The sequence below is a fragment of the Leptopilina heterotoma genome, unplaced genomic scaffold, assembly GCF_015476425.1.
Source record: "Leptopilina heterotoma isolate Lh14 unplaced genomic scaffold, ASM1547642v1 Lhet_130, whole genome shotgun sequence".
NCBI lineage: Eukaryota > Metazoa > Arthropoda > Insecta > Hymenoptera > Figitidae > Leptopilina > Leptopilina heterotoma.
In genome coordinates, this window is record NW_025110849.1 from 1,672,517 (window position 1) to 1,691,400 (window position 18,884).

General features: G+C 30.2%; 2 protein-coding genes across 2 annotated transcripts in view; both read left to right on the forward strand.

Moving 5' to 3' along the window:
- LOC122512999 (inositol-pentakisphosphate 2-kinase) overlaps positions 1-18,884 on the forward strand; it is a 172,679-nt gene that overhangs the window by 89,814 nt on the left and 63,981 nt on the right. The gene's annotated exons all lie outside the window — the stretch shown is intronic.
- LOC122513000 (protein BTG2-like) lies at positions 984-2,837 on the forward strand. Its single transcript, XM_043629226.1, has one exon. It carries the CDS (start codon positions 1,382-1,384, stop codon positions 1,988-1,990), a length of 609 nt encoding a protein of 202 aa, XP_043485161.1. The 5' UTR covers positions 984-1,381; the 3' UTR covers positions 1,991-2,837.

The following is an 18,884-nucleotide window of genomic DNA, read 5'->3' on the forward strand; positions in this document are numbered from 1 at the left end:
AATATTAAAATTTTTAAAAAATCTGTTTCTCTACTTATTGCTTTCAATATTAGACATCATATGTGACGCATCACAGTTAGAAAGGGACCTATATGTATCTCCCAAAAAACATTAGTCTCAGTCTTTGTGTACACAGAAAACTGTGCCTAATGTTATTTGGGAGCTCCTTTCACCGTGGAGCGTCACATATTATATTTCTTTTACGTTTATGTTTGTACATCAAATGCATTAGCGGTGTTCGAATTTTATTTCGTGTATATTTTTTAACAAAGCTTGATTGTTTATCGTACAGTGTCGATGAAACTTGTCACGTACAACAATCGTGAAATGATTTTTTGTTCATAATCTCTTTGTTAATCACTTTTATACTATTAATTACTTGTTAATTTTATAAAATTGTTTGCGTAGCCATTTTAAAAGAATTAAAATTAAATTTTTTTTTTCAATTAAAATTTAGCTTTCAAACCGTAAATTATGAATCTAATAAGAACCCTCTAATACAGTTCAGTTGCTTGAACATTGACATCGGAAATTTTTTTATATTTAAAATGGTGAAAATTTAATAAAAATAATAATGGTTCTTGAAAGAAAAGTGCTGAATTGACTGTCGTCATGTGTAATTTTGAGCTAAGACCAGTCGATTCTCCCTCCCCCCGAAGTACTCGACAGTCAGTCGAGCGTTGTCCTCGGTGGCGTGACGCGTGTTGTTTTTTTCCTCTGTTGTGTGCTATCAACGAACACACGGCGCAGCGATCCCCAGGTTGAGCGCCACTGCCTGGGAAACGCTATGGCCCGAGGGCTTGATACTTGTAATCGGGACGCAGCTGCGGCATACACTAACACTGCGCAGTGGCTGTGACGCATCGTTACAGTCACATGACCGTCAGCTGGGCGCTTCCATTGGCTGCGAGTGATGCCACCCCACCTCGCCGAGCGTGAACAAAGAGGCGAAGCTTCCCCATCGAAACCGAGGTCTGCTACCATTAGAAAGTCATCGCCTGTCGGAGGGTGCGGTTCTCGCGAGTTTGGAGTGTCTTACAGTGTCGCGTTAAGAAAATCGGCTTGGACTTAATGTTTCCAGTTGGTAATTTTAGTAGTGAACGAGGCTTGAAAACGCGATAGTTGAAAAATATTGATTAGGATTCGCGAGAGAGGAAAAAGTGACAAGTGTCGAGAAAGTTTTGGTTGGAGAAACGTCGAGACCGAGGGCAAAAAAAGTTGGCTGGGCCGCTGGAGTGGAGACGTCGCGCTGGTCGAGTCTATCGCTGCGAGGTGACGACGACGACGACGCCATTTTGTCGTGTGTGAAACGAGAGAGAGAAGAGTTTTTGAGTTTCGAAATTCGAGGGAAGTGTGAAGTGCGTGTCTCGAGAGGTGGCGGATGAGAGGACCGTCACTGACAAGTGGAACTGGGTTGTATGTAGAAGAGGCAGAAACACTTCATCCTGTTTTCCATCACGAACCAGTGACAATGAGGCTGGAAATCGTTTCAGCAGCAGACTTTCTCGTGGACCTGCTGCGCATGCAGACGGGCCAGGTGACGGAGCGGCAGCTCGAGCTGTTCAAGACGTCGTTGACGGAGGTGCTCAAGAGACGGTACAGGGACCACTGGTTCCCCGACAGACCCAACCGCGGCTCGGGCTACCGCTGCATCAGGATCAACGGCAAGATGGACCCGGTGATCGCCCAGGCGGGCGCCAACGTCGGCCTCGTGCCCACCGTGCTCCACAGCCTCTTCCCGACGGAGTTCACCATGTGGATCGATCCCGCCGAAGTGTCCTACAGAATCGGCGAGAACGGCTCCATCTGCGTCCTCTACGAGAAGACGGCCGTCGTCGAGCAGGAAGACAGCCCGCAGCAGAGTCAGCAGTTCCAGGAGCACATCCAACACCACCACCCACAGCAGCAGCAATTCGAGAGCTGCAAGGACTCGCTGCTCCTCGAGTATCCTCAGTTTAGCGAGCAAATCGCGGCATTTGTGTCCAGTTGAACAACTCCATTCCGAAGCACCGCGGCGGAAACGCACTCCAGTTTCCGTCCCGATCTTCGCTCAGATCGTGTAACGATCCCCAACAGGATCCCCTTCTCGCCATCCATCTCCTCAGCCGTGCGATCTCGTCGCTAATCATTTGCCAACAACAACAACAACAACGTCTTCTTCCCCTCCTCGCTCTTGTTGACTCGAGCGCGGAACTCCCGGAGAAGACGAGCTTGCAGCTCGGCCTAGGAACTTCTTTATGATCTCAGCATCCCAACATTTATTTTTCCCCCGAAGACCAAGAAACGAAAATTTAATGTACACAAAGGGAGAAGACAGTGTGTGTGTCTATCGTTGTCCTACCTGCCTTCTCACGATCCTTCCTCTTCGTGCTGCTTAATACACCGTTCCAGTTATTCGTCATCATCTTTCGAGGATTTCCAAAGGTGCCTTCCCCTGGGGAGGCATTTTTGTCTAGAGAAAAGGAACATCGTCGCTCGGTGGGATTTTACACTCAGACCCACAGGAATCGACTGCTTCGATATATTTACGTGTGTAATTGACCTATGCGCGTTTATATGTACATATATATATGAACGTTGTATATTGTAAGTGCCGTATGTGTGCACGCACTAGCACTAGCACTACTGATAGCAATACTACGTGCGTGCGCGCTTATCGCCGGAAATTGTGTATATTATATCCTTTTGAAACAACTGTGATTTTCTTCGCGAAGGGAGAGTAATTGGGCAAAATAAGTAGGGAGAGAGTGAAATGTTGCTAATCTGTGTGTATGAAAGAGAGAGTATATGATTTTACATGAAATAAATCTGCAGTGTACTTGAGAGAAGAAAATGATTGTTGTGTGAATCAGTGAATTTGCGAAAAGGTTTTCAATCAATTAAACAATGAATACCAATTTTGTGAAAAATGTCTCTTAGTGTTACAAAGTTCGCAAAAGCCTTTTTTTTGTGAAATGAGTATATTTATAAATATTCAATCAATTGTGTAAATATTAGTGTTTATTTTTTCTGTGCAACAAGTTGTTTTTGTCTTGCAATAACAAAATTTATTTATCATTTAAAACCTTCCAGGGAACAAGGTTTCATTTCTATTTTTTTACAGAGGTAAGATTACTTTTTTTTAAATTTTCTTCAGTTTTCTTTACGATCAATTTTAGGATATTTGATTCGAAACCTGAATTAAAAATCGAATATTCCAAATTAAGAATATTCATCAGATTTTTGGGAATAGTTTAATATTTAATCTTTACGAGGTTTTCAATCAGGAGCCTCGAAAACGGTGAACCAGAACGCTTTGGTAATTTTCACAAATGCACACGAGCTTCGTTACTATACACTGATTATCTCTTTTCGTGTTGATTATTCAAAGATTGCATTTTATCTTCAATAACCTGTCATCCATCATTTTTTAAATATTAAATATCTTTGTCTCTTTTTTTCAATAATCAGTGTAAACAATGAGACTAATTTTTTTTAACCAAGGTAGACAATCGCTTCCTCTCTCTGTCTCTTTATGTAAATAAATAAATAATTATATTTATTTATATATCTAGCTGTGTCAACTTTTTCTCGACGAATATTTACAATACTAGAAAAGAGAAATCAATAATGAAAAACAAAGCTCGTTGGTATTTACTTATTTGTCTTTATGTTTCTATATATAAATATATAGAGAGAGAGAGTATCAATGTAATTAAAATGAAAGTAAAGTTACCAACGTTTTTGTCGATGCAAAAAGAATTCTTTTTCTTCAATAAGAAGCAAATAATTTTCTGTAAAAAGAAATTATTTTCATTACATTAAACACTAAATTTTAATTAGTAAAAATGTTTACTAATTTGAATTAGTGACTGACTTTTTGCTTTTAAATTAATTTACTAATTCAGAAGCAAAAAGTCAGTGACTAATTCAAATTAGTAAACATTTTTACTAAATTTAAAGAGCAAATTTTCAATTCAGACAAAAATGAGTGAAAAATAATTTTTTTTATTTAATTTCAACGACATAGGCAACTTTAGTTTCATTAATTAAAGGCAATTGAATAAATTGTCCGAGTGCATGAGAGTTTGGACAAAGATTGTGATAAAAAAATAACGCTTTACAAGACTTTCGATTGTCTCAGAATTTAGTGATAATTAATATCCAATTAAATATCGTTTCCTTGCGATTATTTGCAAATATAGAGCTAGTCAAAGCACATTTTTATGTTTCGAGATTCTACATTATCGCCTTTCTGCAATAAAATGTCTACTCATGAGATTTAAACAAAGCGAGAAACAAAATGAAGGGCAATTTTTTTCAACATTTTCTAAACAAAATAGATACTGAAATTCAAAACGAAATTTAAAGATAAAGAAACTAATTTTTGTCTAATTGTTTTTTTTAATATTAAATATTTTTATTATTGATATTTTTTTTTTCTTCTAATTTGTATATAAAAATTGTCCCTTCTCTCATTCAATAAGATTTTTATGAGTCACGTCTGACTGTAAAAGGGCAATAAGACAAAATGTTTTCTCGATTTAGAAAATCGGAAGTTTTGCAGATTCTATATTAGGGAAGTATGAAAGTGAGAAAAAGAAAAAGAGAGAAAGAAACTTATCGCGCTCGACGTCGAAGAACAAAAAAAAAAGGCTCTTGTACGTAGCAATTAGTAAAACCACGTCTGTGATTATAATAAGAATACGGAGAAAATGAGAGCAAAATGAGTGAGTGACGTGAATGTTTATGTGCAAATGCAAAGAAAGGTAAATAAACAAAAGAAAACAAATGCTTAATATTGAATTTCATTAGTTTCTCAAAATTTGAAAAACTTTTTAGATTGAAATTTAGTGAAGACGCACTTATTTGAAAATTACTATTTCAGAATAATATTTAAATTGGAAAAGAAAAACTGCCTTTGTAAAGTAAAAGTGATAGTGAAGCAAGGAATTAATAAACAACTGACGATTCACTAATTTCAATTGAGAGAGAATTTTTTTCTGAAATGTAAAGAAAATAATAAATTTTAGGCATTCGTTTTCCAATGTGAATCAGACAGAAGTCATTTCCGTATGCGACAACCTAATGTCCAGACGCGGGTGCATACGTGTCTCTCAACACGATGGCAACCACACAATTGATTTTTTCCACCACTTTCCGACGATCTTGACTTTATCCCTCGCTTCTGCGACGTAAGGTCGATCATCACCTGATTATTGAAAAGATAAATAAAATAAATGAAATAAATAAAATAAATAAAATATAAAATGTGATCTCAATCCTGCCATCGTGTTCGGCGCACGTATTTGTTCACACGCATACATATATGCATGTATGTGAAGGTATATATATTTATATTCGGAAGTACGTTTCATTTGGTTGCCACGGGCGCACGGTGCACCGAAAATCAATACTCCCAGCGAAAGCTTTCTCTTTTGTTTGTAAACTCTCCATTTTTCAGTGAACACCAGACAGAAGTGTCGAAAAAATGCATTGCGCATGAGCAATGGAAGGAGAGGGGAGAAAGATGAAAAGAAATTTCTTTTCTCCTTTTTGAGTTTGTTAACGATCTGCGTCTGCGCGTTGAGTATACGCGCGCGTAACGCGTCTACGCGATACGTGCGCGTTTCGTATATGTGGGACCAGCATTATGTTGTATTTACATAGCGAATAAAAAATATAAAACGCGAAACGCAAAAAATTTCCATGTATTTTTTTTTGCATTTCGCGTATAAAATTGCAACTCTGCGCGCATACACAGAACGATAATTGCGCCATGCATTTTATTTTTTGCTCCTGTCTCAGGTTTAATTAATACCGTCCTCAGTACGACGAAATTACTTAAAAGTACAAAATTATTTTTTTTGTATTTTTACAAACAAAATTGAATATTTTTGCTTTTGAATCTGAATTTCAAAAAAAAAAAAAAAAAAAAATGTAAGAAATATTTGGTGAGACCGTGCACTCGGGGACGATTTTCGCTATGGGTTTTTATTTACGAAAAACGTTGACAACGAGAATGAAAGATTTTTGCAGTGTCGCCTGTGACAGAGACACTCGCTATTATAACGAAGAAAAAAGATTGAACGAAACGAAAATCTCATGGTGTTGATCGATATTCTTAAGATTAATGATGAACGATTGAAAGGAACAAGTTTTCTTTACAAATCCATCATCAATGTTAAGTTCGTCATCAAAAAATCTCAACGTTAACAATTGAAAGTCGGTGCCGTTCGTCGCTTCAGGTTTATTTGTATTGTTTTTTTTTACTTTCTTTTTTTGTGATCAATTTCGAGCACAGCGAGCGCACAAAAAAATTATTGTAAAGCGCAGATGAAATGTTTTTATAATTTCAAGAAAATGCATTTCTTTTCTCTTCGATGCTTCTCTAAAGTTATTTTAGAGAAGCATCGATGTTAAAAGGAATGATTGCTTATTGATATAAAAGCAATTTTTTAATTATTTTCAGTTTACACACTGACGCACGACCACAAAAAAACACACCAGGCGTATTAATAATTTGCTGATTATACATATATATGTTACATAAAGCGATAAATGCGAGCATATGGATTTCTTGAACGAATTGTAATTATTATAAATATATATACATTATATATACATACTTATAAAAAAACACGTTGTAACATAATGCATAGAGTCCTTTCAGGAAGAATTTGTACAAACCCGCTGGTAGAATGAAGACCAGCAAGTCTGTGATTTTAGCTTGGTTAATTCAGTATTTTTTTAAATAAATCGAGACAAAATCAAGATAAATGATATAAAAAAATAAAAAAAAAAAAATAATAAATGTGACAAGTTTCGAAAAGTGCGAGCGCGTTACGAATATAAGGCCGAGTGACTTTTGGACGAATGGCCGCGAGGACGGGAATGAAAGGAAACTGTTGAAACAAAAAAAAGCGAAGACTAATCTCTAATTTGAAAAGAAATTTAAGACTTGAATGAAAAACAAAGTCTTTGTCACATAGGCAAGACTCGGTTTTATTTGAAATCGGCAATGAGGCCTTTAAATTTTTTCTACTTTCTTGATTTTTTCCAATCTTGATGAAAACATTTTTTAAAGTTCGATAAAAATTCCTTTTTCAAATTTCCAAAAAGGAATTTTTATCGAACTTGAAAAGCTTTCATCAAAGAAACTTGAAAAGGTTTTTCTTTGCTTTCTTTTGCGAGGGAAAAAAGAATTATTCTTCCTCTTCGACCCCGGGATCATTGCGGAAGAATGCGTGTGTTGTGAAGTAACAGAAAAATAAAAAAAAAAAAAAAAAAAAAATTACGAGTGAGATAGGAACTCAGGCGCGGAGAAACGATGAAACAAAGCCGGTGAAATACTTTCTGCTTTTCGAGGTTTGAGAAAAAAAATTATTATAAATCCGTCATTATATCGAGGGAAGGCAGAAAAATAGAGCGAGTGAGAGAGATAATTTCACGAGTGACAGTAGATGCGATGATGAGAGGAAGGGCGAAAGAATGGGGAAAGAAAAATATAGTGATCGTGCTTTCATCTTGAAATTTTCATTCCCTTTAAACACTTTATCAACGCAAATTGTAATTTTATTAAATTAATTAATTATAAATTAATTATTCCAATTGTACAGAAATAAAGAAAAATTATTGTCCGAAACTATATGACGAAATTTTCCAACATTTACTCAAATTAATCTCTCGAAATTCGTATATTTATACGATGTGCAATTATTTTGAGAGAAAATTCGAGTTTTTAACATGAAAAAAATGTTAGAAGAGAATATTTATATGAGAGAAAAAATATTGTGAATAAATTATTTTTGTTAATGAAGTTGTGGAGGATGTTGAGTTCAAGATGAAAGGCGTAGTCAGCGAGAGATCGTGAAACAAAGAGAATTGTTTGATTTGAATTTCGAAATGGTCGCAAATGATTATCCCCCGTGACATTACTTTGCTTGTAATTATCATTAGATTTGACTGTAGAGTAACCAAGTCTGAGACTATAGAAGTGAAATATGCGAATGAAACAATTCTCTGTGTTGAAAACTTTACACCACTGATTTGTACGTTATTGGCAAACGAGATGCGTCTCGACGAATTCTGTATAAATCCGTTTAGAGCGGTTGACACGACACATGAAAACAAATGAACTGGAAATTTGTCAGCTGTCATTTGTCCAACCTTTCGGGCAACTGAAGAATTTTCACTTGACGGATAAAGCAAAACACATGAAATGTGCATTTTTAAAAGAGAAAGATGTTCGGAAAAGAATTGTCAAAGAATTCCATTTTTGATGAAAAGGAAAACACGTTGACGTGCCTTTCTTTTCGTTAAAAATGGATTTTGTTTCTTTGGTAATTTTTTTTCGAAAAGCTGTTTTTTTCCAATTTGTACAAATCACTTACAAACTACACGTACACGTACAAGAAAATACAGAAATCCCTAGACTCTCGTAGATTACTATTACTATAATAATGCTATAATTATGATATCTATTATGTATCAATGTATAATTATGTTTAGTATTTAGGTTAAATGATATTCTATTATGATTTACCGCTTGTATATATGCCGTGAGCTCGAAAAAATTGAATCTTTAACGAAAGAAAATCTATAATTTTTTCGACTGTTTTTGTACAGAGATATTAATAAAAACAAAGGCCTCGTGCTTATGAAATTTCAAGAATATAAATAATCTGTGTTTTTCACTTTACCATCATCCAACTTTAGAAAGTATACCTACACTACTTGAGTTAGTTTCTAGAAAAGATTGTGTGATTTCTGGTAATTGGATATTTAACTGAGTGAACTCAGTGATTTAGTCACTTCAGATGGAGATAAACTTTATCTTCCTAGCGAATAAATTTTACAACAAAAAATAAATCTAGGATTTTAGAAGTATTCCTTGGAAATACAAGGATTTCGTTCCAGCATGTATTTTTCGAGCATTTTTCGAGTTTCTTCATTTCGTGCTCTTATTCCACTTACGTTTTTAATATCTTATTACAGATCTTCATTTTTTATAATTAAGTTTTATATTTCGTTCCTTATTTATTTCATTTAGCGAATAATAAAATAACTATTTAATGAATACTTGAAGGTTATTTCAGATTAAGAATCTGAAATCTAAATATGTACCGAAATTTAAAATGATCTAAAGTGGCTTTTACATAAATTTTATAACTGATAAACTAATCTTATTAATTAATACATAATTTTTTTTAGAATTTCAACTACTTTAAATTTGCTAATACTAGAAATCAAAAAACTATTCTCAAAAATTATAATCAAATTCTTTAAAACGATTCAATTATTTTCAAAAAATATTCGAATTTCAATTATTTACAATATCTATAGTATTTTCATAAAATTTCGCAAAAAAATTCAATTATTTAAAAAAATTGATAAAATTCATCAAAAATTCAATTATTTTCATAAATTATAAAATTTTTTATTTAGAATAACATTTACAAAAAAAATTTCGAAATTTCACATTAATTTAATTACTTTCACTATAATAACATTTTTCATGGAAATTCAATTACACAGGCACACAAAAAAAAAAAAGTTGTCTGTTCATTGAACCAGACCTACATGTCTTATAGTATTTTGGCCCCCTGAATACGAATATGAAGTCAGAATTGCTCCATCACCCTCTGTTTTTTTTTAAATCGAAAAAACTACCCTTAAGTCTAAAATTCAAGAACTAAATTTAAAAAAATGAAATAACCGCGGTTTTCTTCTGAGTAGAAGAATATATTTATGCGTATTCTTCTTTCAACAACTTAGAAACAATGTCAAAATTGCTACATCACCCCCTGTTTTTTTTAAATCGAAGAAACTACCCTTAAATCAAAAATTCAATAACTACATTAAAAAAAATGAAATAACCGCGGTTTTCTTCTGAGTAGAAGAATATATTTATGCGTATTCTTCTTTCAACAACTTAGAAATAATGTCAAAATTGCTCCATCACCCTCTGTTTTTTTTTAAATCGAAAAAACTACCCTTAAGTCTAAAATTCAAGAACTAAATTTAAAAAAAATGAAATAACATTATTTCTGAGTTGTTGAAAGAAGAAAACGCATAAATATATTCTTCTACTCAGAAGTTAACCGCGGTTATTTAATTTTTTTAAATTTAGTTCTTGAATTTTTGATTTAAGGGTAGTTTTTTCGATTTAAAAAAAAACAGAGGGTGATGGAGCAATTTTGACATTATTTCTAAGTTGTTGAAAGAAGAATACGCATAAATATATTCTTCTACTCAGAAGAAAACCGCGGTTATTTCATTTTTTTTAATGTAGTTATTGAATTTTTGATTTAAGGGTAGTTTCTTCGATTTAAAAAAAACAGGGGGTGATGGAGCAATTTTGAAATTATTTCTGAGTTGTTGAAAGAAGAAAACGCATAAATATATTCTTCTACTCAGAAGTTAACCGCGGTTATTTTATTTTTTTTTAATTTAGTTCTTGAATTTTTGATTTAAGGGTAGTTTCTTCGATTTAAAAAAAACAGGGGGTGATGGAGCAATTTTGACATTATTTCTAAGTTGTTGAAAGAAGAAAACGCATAAATATATTTTTCTACTCCGAAGGAAACCGCGGTTATTTAATTTTTTTAAATTTAGTTCTTGAATTTTAGACTTAAGGGTAGTTATCTCGATTTAAAAAAAAACAGAGGGTGATGGAGCAATTCTGACTTCATATTCGTATTCAGGGGGCCAAAATACTATAAGACATGTAGGTCTGGTTCAATGAACAGACAACTTTTTTTTTTTTGTGTGCCTGTGTTATTTAACAAATTTTTTTAAAATTCTTTGTAAGAATTCAATTCTTTTCATGAATAATAAAAATTTCTCAGGAATTCAATTATTTAAATTAGAATTTGCATGAAATTAGTGTAAAGGAATCATTTAATTGCAAATTTTTATTAAATTCTTTTCAAGAATTAAAATTATTTTTTTAAGGAAACAAATTTGATGGAAATTAGGAAAAAGTGAGGAAAATAAAATATAGCTACTTTTTTACTACTTTTTCTAGTTTGAAAGCTACTTTTTGCTATAAGTGCTGCTGCGCGCGGTTGCAAGGAATAATACCAGTCAGGTAGCAATGAGCGCCTCTACGCCGTTTATTTGCAGGTAATTTATGTAGTTATTTATGGTAATTTATGAAAATTACGAGGTAGATTATAATAATAATACAAAAAAATTAAAGAATCAAAAAACTAATGCAGGAAATTTATAATAAATATAAAAGTAAAATTAAAAAACTAATTTTGGTAAATTATATAGAAATTGTTTTTAAAAGAAAAGTTTTATCTTAATTTATTAAAATGCAATGAAAAATTTATAAATCGATTTACAGTAATTTATAGAAATTCATATAATAATTTATGAAACTTTATGAGATTGTATTGGCAAAATTTTCGATTGTAGTTTTTTTTTGACATATTTCGATTATCTAATTTGACCTCAGAAGTCCAAAAAATGTCCGGATGGTGTGAGTGTGTTTACTAATATTACAATTGTCTCAATATCTCAGAACCAGAAAGAGCTGTAGGCTTAATTTTTTTTTAAATTGTAGGTCTCACGTGCGGACATAATATAAGAGTATTTTCAACCCCATTCATAAAGTTTAACTGTATATTTTTTTGTATTTTTAATTTTGCAAAATAACGTTTTTTGGCCATAACTTAAAAAAAAGTTAGAACACACCTATAAATGTTTTTCCTTAGTTTTGTAGAGCTTTTTCAAATGCATCTTTCGAGCCCTTATTGAACATTTTTCTTCCATATTAACCGGGGATATTAAACTTTTAAAATTTAAAAATTTTAATTTTGAAAATAAGACTTTTTCGAAAATATTTTTCAGAAAAAGCAGGTTTCTGTATTAGGAAAGCTGTGCTGTTATTATTATTATTATTAAACTATTAAATTCTAACCATCTTATAGAATATATAAAAATACATTTTTTGGATCAAGATTTAATCATTTTTAACCCGTTTATGAAAAGTAATTCTTTTATTTCAATTATTATTACATATTTCTATATAAGGAAGCAAAGTATTCATGAAATATGAATACAAAGAGAATTTCAGAAACATACAATTGGCAGCGACTTTTTTTATTTATTGTAAAATATATATGTAAAGGCTTTACAATGACGATTCTGTGATTTCCTATACAAAGTCGCTTTAATGAAAAAAACAAAAATTCAATGAAAAAAATTTGTTTTTATTGTATAAGTGAATCTTTTGAGGGAACTCGATTGTTACTTTTACTAAAGTATATATAGCTAACTTTTGATTTGATTCTTATGAAATATTTCAGTTTAATTTATAAAAGGTTTCACCGCATGACACAAAAAACTGGAGACAATTAACATAAAAAAAAGATTAAAAAAAATTCTTTTCAAAACTGATTTTTTTTAATTCAATAAACTTGGACAATAAAAAAATGTTATAAAAACTTTTTGTTAATAATTTTGTTCCTTAATTTGTTGAAAGCATCAAAAAGTTATACCCGAGGTTATTTCTATAACTAACGATTTGGATAATGTACTATCCAAAGCATTATTTTTCTCTTTGCGTATATATTTAAACTAGTGATGTGAAATGGAAAATTTATCAATACTTGAGGTTCTCATTTTTGTAGAATGCTCTTTAATGGGAATTTCCCATTCGTTTAATCCTTCAAGTTCTCAATTATTTTCCATTAAATTTATTTGGTCATAACAGGCAATTAATTTGAAATTAGATTGAAAATTTAGCGAAATTGAGTTTACATATAGCCAGAAGCTAATTTCGTAAACATCGTGTTATTTTCGGAGTAATGAGAAATGATCTGATTGCATAATCGGAGAGTGGGACGGAGGGGAAGTAGCCATCTCCTACCATGCACCGGGGACCTAGGTCCGAACCGGACTATACACACAAAGCTTGTGTACGTGAAGAGCATTGACTGATGAAGATTTCAAAATGTAAATCTGATTAGATAAAACAACTCGAATTTCAGTATGCGTGAGGGTAGTAGTATGTACGTCATGGAGAAAGAGAATTAAATGTCTCGACAAACAGCTGATCTTTAAGTTATAATTACAGAAAAAGTTTACAGTTTACAGTTACAGACAATGCTTTCTGAGTTCAGGTAATGAAAGAAGAACCTTTAATTAACCTGAAACCACAATAATTCGAAAATCGATTTTTTGCTTTTAAGGCCCCATTCTTCAGATCATGTGAATAACTTTACAGTACATTGTGAGGTATCTTCGTTGCACTGTTGCAGATTAAATTAACATCACAAAAGGTTAAAATAATTCATTTTGGTGTTATTTTTTACTATGAATGAAAATCAGAAAATATGGTTAGGTGAACCATAGTTATGGAGAAGGTAATGTATTTAAAATACAAGGCACTTTAATAATATATGGAAGATGCTCCCATATTTAATTAGTAATGCTGTTCTAGCAACATTTAATTAATTAATTTAAATGTAACTTGATATTTTATCAAGATTTTTGTTCATTAATACACACCAGTTACAAAATAATCGCATATATACAAAATAAATTATTTATAAGATGCATGAACCCTAGACTGAACGCACACTAAACTCTATAACGCTAACCACTATAATACACGCAATTATAATATTAAATTATATAATTAGTTGTTTAGTCCAACAATACAGGGCTCCGTAAAAGTCGCAGTTTTTTAAATTGCCGAAATTCAATTATCTTCAAAACTAATAAAATTCTTCGCAGAAATTCAATTACGTTTAAAAATTTTCAAAAAATTCTCGCCAAAATTTCAATTATCTTTAGAAATATTAAAATTCTCCGAAATTCAATTATTTTCAAAAAATTTAATTTACAATTCTTGGCAAAATTTCAATTTTTTCAAAAATTTTCCTCAATTCAATGATTTTTATTATTTATTATTTTCACAAAATTTTCCAAAAGAATTCAATTATTTAAGAAAAATTTGATAAAATTCTACGCTAACATTTAATTATTTTTATAAAATAATAAAAATTTCACAGGAATTCAATTATTTACAAATTTTGCTTCCTCGTGAGGAAGCTTAGTAGTCGTTTAATTTACAAAATTTTTAAAAATCCTTTTAACAAATTTTCTTCTATATAGGACTATGTTATACCCTGAACAATTGTCCGGATGTATGTATGGATGTGTGTGTGTGTGTGTGTGTGGATCCCGATTTTTGTGAACACGATAACTCGAAGAGGTTTTAACGAATTTGGCTAAAATTTACCAGGTATATTTATCATAAAAATATCTCGAAATGGATTGATAAACTTTAAAAAATTCCCAGGAAAAAATTTTTTTTTTGACTTTTTTCTAAAAAAATTTTTTTTTCAAAATTTTTTTTTAAGTTGGTTATTGAAGTTAATATATAATAAAATCTTATTCTTTGCATCAAGACAAATCGATTGGTATATAAAAAGTATAAATTGTATGAGAATTTACAGAGTTAATCACAATTAAAGCTGAAAAATTCGCGTTTTTATCAAAAAGGAGTTCTTTCCGCAAAATTATGTTGCCGTATAAGAAAATCTTACTCATTTGTTTCTAAAATCTTATTCTTTGCACCAAGACGGATCGATTGGTATATATAAAGTATATATTGTATTTAAATTTATAGAATTAAAACCATAATTATAGACAAAAAATTTGCACTTTTAATAAAAATTCATTTTTCTTAAAAATCATGTTGCTGTACAATAAAATGTTATTATTTATTGAAAAATAAATCAAAAATCTTATTCTTTGCATCAAGACGAATCGATTGATGTATGTAAAGTATATATTCTATTAAAAATTATAGAAATAATTACAATCAACTTTGAAAAATTCACTTTTTTACTAAAAATTTTTTGTTTATTTAGATTCATATTACTGTATAAGAAAGTTTTATTCTTTCTATTAAGACGAATGAACTTTATTTTATAAATGTTAAATTGTATTAAAAATGATTTAAAAATGAAATATATTTATCGTTAATTTTTTTGCTGATCGTAAAGAGGAAGCAAAATGTTCATGTAATGAACATCTGGATTTACAACTTGTTTTATAAATTTCTTCGCAACAATTCAATTATTTTCATAAATAATAAAACTTTTACAGAGATTCAATTATTTTCGTAAATACTAAAATTCTTTATATAAAAATGAATTTCATTTAAAATTTTAGATAATAATTTGAATATTAAAAGCATTATAGCGTGAATTTTTAGAAATACTTGAAAATTTGAAAAGGTTTCATATATACTTTTAAGTATATTTCTAAAAATTCAAAATATATATTTAATTGAAGAATACCCGAATAATTGAAATTTCGTAAAATTGAATTGTAAAATAAATTAATTTGAAAATTCTCAAAGAACTTTTACAAAAATTATTTAAAACAATGGATTCATAGAAGAATTTTAGTTAAAAAAACACTCCAAAAATTTAATTTTAGAGAAGTTACAAATTATTGCAGATATTCAATTATTTTCAAAAATTATCATAAAATTCTTCGCAAAACTTTTGTTATTTTCAAAACTTTTTAATAAAGTTCTTCACAGGAATTCAATTATTTTTAAAAATAACGAAATTTTTCATAAGAATTCAATTATTTGCATAAAGAACATAATTCTTAGTAGGAATTAAATTATTTAAAATTTCTTTTACAAAATTCTTTGAAGAAATTCAATTATTTTTTAAACTTTTCATAATTTCCTTCGAAAATATTCAACTATTATTGAAAAATGTAATACAATTCTGGGCAAGAATTCAATTATCATATTGTAAAAATCAAAATTCTTCGCAGAAATTCAATTATTTTCAAAAATTTTAATAAAATTCTTGGCAAAACTTCAATTATTTTCAAATGTTTCCCTCAATTTAATATCTACTATTTTAATATAAAATTTACCAAAAAAATTCAATTATTCAAACAAATTTTTTAATTAAATTCTTCGCAAAAATTAAATTATTTTGAAAAATAGCAAAATTTTTAGCAAGAATTCAATTATTTTCAAAAATTTTTCTTAAATTTTTCGCAAAAATTCTATTATTTTCAAAACTTTTAATATAGTTCTTGATAAGAATTCAATAAATTTTCTAATAAAAATTGGTTTAAGAATGAGTTTCAGTAAAAATTTAGATAATAATTGAATTATTAAAAGCAATACAGCGTGCAAATTTTAAGAAATAATTGAATTTTGAACTTAATTTTTTTGAAAATGTTTAATTGAAATTTTTTATATTATTTAAACTTTTTTATTTTCTAATATATAAAGAATTTAGGAATATTTGAAATTTCGTAAAATTGAATATTGTAAACAAATGGATTTGAAAATTGTCAAAGAACTTTTTTGAAAATTATTAAAAATAATTGATTGAAAGAAGAATTTTAGTTAAAAATTCTTGAAAATAATAATTAAATTGAAATGAAGAAAATAATTTTGAAAAAGAACAATATTCTTATGATAATGACTTTATTACTGGGCCATCTTTAATTATTATGAAACATGAAGAAATGGATAACTTCGAGTCGAAGACTCAGAGTTATCCATTTCTTCATGTTTTATAGTTATGAAAAAATTGAATTTCTAGTTTTAAGTAAAATGTACTCTTATTTGACTCGGACTGGTTATATTTTTGTCATTGGTCCGTAATTTTTCATTTTTGGTCCATAATGTCCTTATTTTTAAATACTTTCACTGGTTCGAACCCTGGCAATAAATACTGATACAGTACCGTCATTTCACTGATATGACAGTCTTAAAGTGCTCTACTGCGGCTTAGTGCATTTAAAGGAATTGAAAAAAAATATTATTTTTCTTCGGATAGAAAGGAAAAGAAGGAGAAATGTTAATTCCATTAAGACTGGTCAGCGACGAATGAACACGTAAACTTTTGGGGTTATCTGTACAGTTTAACTCCTTCAATTTTTGGAGTTGTTGCTTGGGACCTCGAAAAAAGTTATAAAGTAGGGCCTTACAATCCATTCAGAAAAAAAGTGACCGAGCTACGTAAATACACAACTCGGTATCGTCTCGGCAATTCTATCTGACGAGAGAACCAGACAACCAGGCACACGGCCAACCAACAACTCAGACAGGGCAACAACCGATGTTGACCTCTGGGTTCCAGGACAATCTTAGGAACCTTCCTGCCTTTGCAATTTGGCTTCGTTTCATTAATTTTAATTATCAGTCCACACCCTTTATGAAAATTCACAAGAAGAAATGCATCAACTGCTTTTGAATAAAGTAGCTGCAGTCGTCGTCTTTTTTATTAAAAAAATGAAAACTAAAAAGTTACTTTCAAGTATCAAAATTAATTTTTCTGTCATATTTTTTAAAATAATGAATGAAAGCTTTGCTGACAAACTTATAGTACATCAAATACATTAACTTTAGTGAGGAGTGACCCGTCTTATAAATAAATTGAAATGATCCATCATGCACGGTCTTTCATATACAGTGGAGAAAAATTATTTTACCAATTTCGTTTTAATATACAAAAAGCGTCGAATTCTCATCGTCTTATATTTATAAATATAGGGCTTTGAAGCAAATAGTTAGGCAAAAATTAAATTATTAAATAACATAGGTTTTTTGTGTCAACTAAATATCACAAATGAAAGAATATATTTATACAACTTTGTGGTAATAATTTTTTTAAAACTTTGCCGTGTTTTGAAATAATTCATATGTAATTCATAAATTTTGGATACTACTCATTCCACAGAAGCGTAATATTTCTATTTTTGATAAATAGATTTTAAAACTGGATCCAAGTTGGAAGTTTGCCAAAATGTTTAGAGATTCGATTTTGGAAGACTCTCAAATTCTGTACGTTCAACTTTGCCTTGTTTGAAATTTTAAACAAGAATTTTTGTGCAGAGGAGGGTAAAAACATTGTTTATGTTGTAAAAATAACATATAGAAATAACGAAAAGTATATTTTGCAAATTACTTATTGTTGAGAGCCCCATGACTTGTTTTTGGCCTTTGTGTGTATAAATTATTACTACACTGTAAAACAGTATTTCACACTCTTAAGTGTAATTTATAGATATCCGAAATATCACTGAAGAAGATGAGGATGATGTAATGAATATTTTGTTCTCTTAATGCGAGAGAAAATTTCTTGCGCAGGAAACGGCTCGTTATCCCAGGGGGTTTCTAAACAGGATGCTTAAGCCAATCTGTCGTTCGGTAAAGTCATGTCTTACAAAAGAAGAAAACAAAATTTAGCAATTCGCATCGCGAGCTGAGCAATAAAGTACATTGCGTCGAAACCGCACATGCAAAACTGTATTACTAAATTACTAATACAATATAAACGCACATCTTTTTTCAATCAGTATACAAATAATAAAACTTAGACAAATTAGAATTATCGTTTTCATCCTCTATACATAAAACTGTTTATAAATAATAATTATAACACACTAGAACATTCATTGAGTTAAGAGTGCGCGATTGTTACTATATCAGGGTGGCCGCTGGACCGGGAAACCGGGAAAACCGGGAAATGACAGTGAATTTTTTTGGACAGGGAAAAACCGGGAAATGACAGTGAATTTTGATCTTGACCGGGATTTTGGAATTTTTTTTTTAAAAACACACATTACTTTGTGAGAAAAAATAGAAATATTTATTTTAAGACTTAGGTATTAACTATATTTCATTAAAAAAGATTGAATGATCTTCTATAAAATCTATTTATATTTTGTCAGAGAATTTTATAAAAAGTACTATAAAAATATTCAATTTATAGAATTTATAAGAAAATTATGAATTTTGTTGTCCAACATAACAGACTTAGAAAAAGAAAATATTAAATTTAATTTTAAATTCTTTCTATTTCTAACAATAATTAAACAAAATATAATTTTAATTAAAT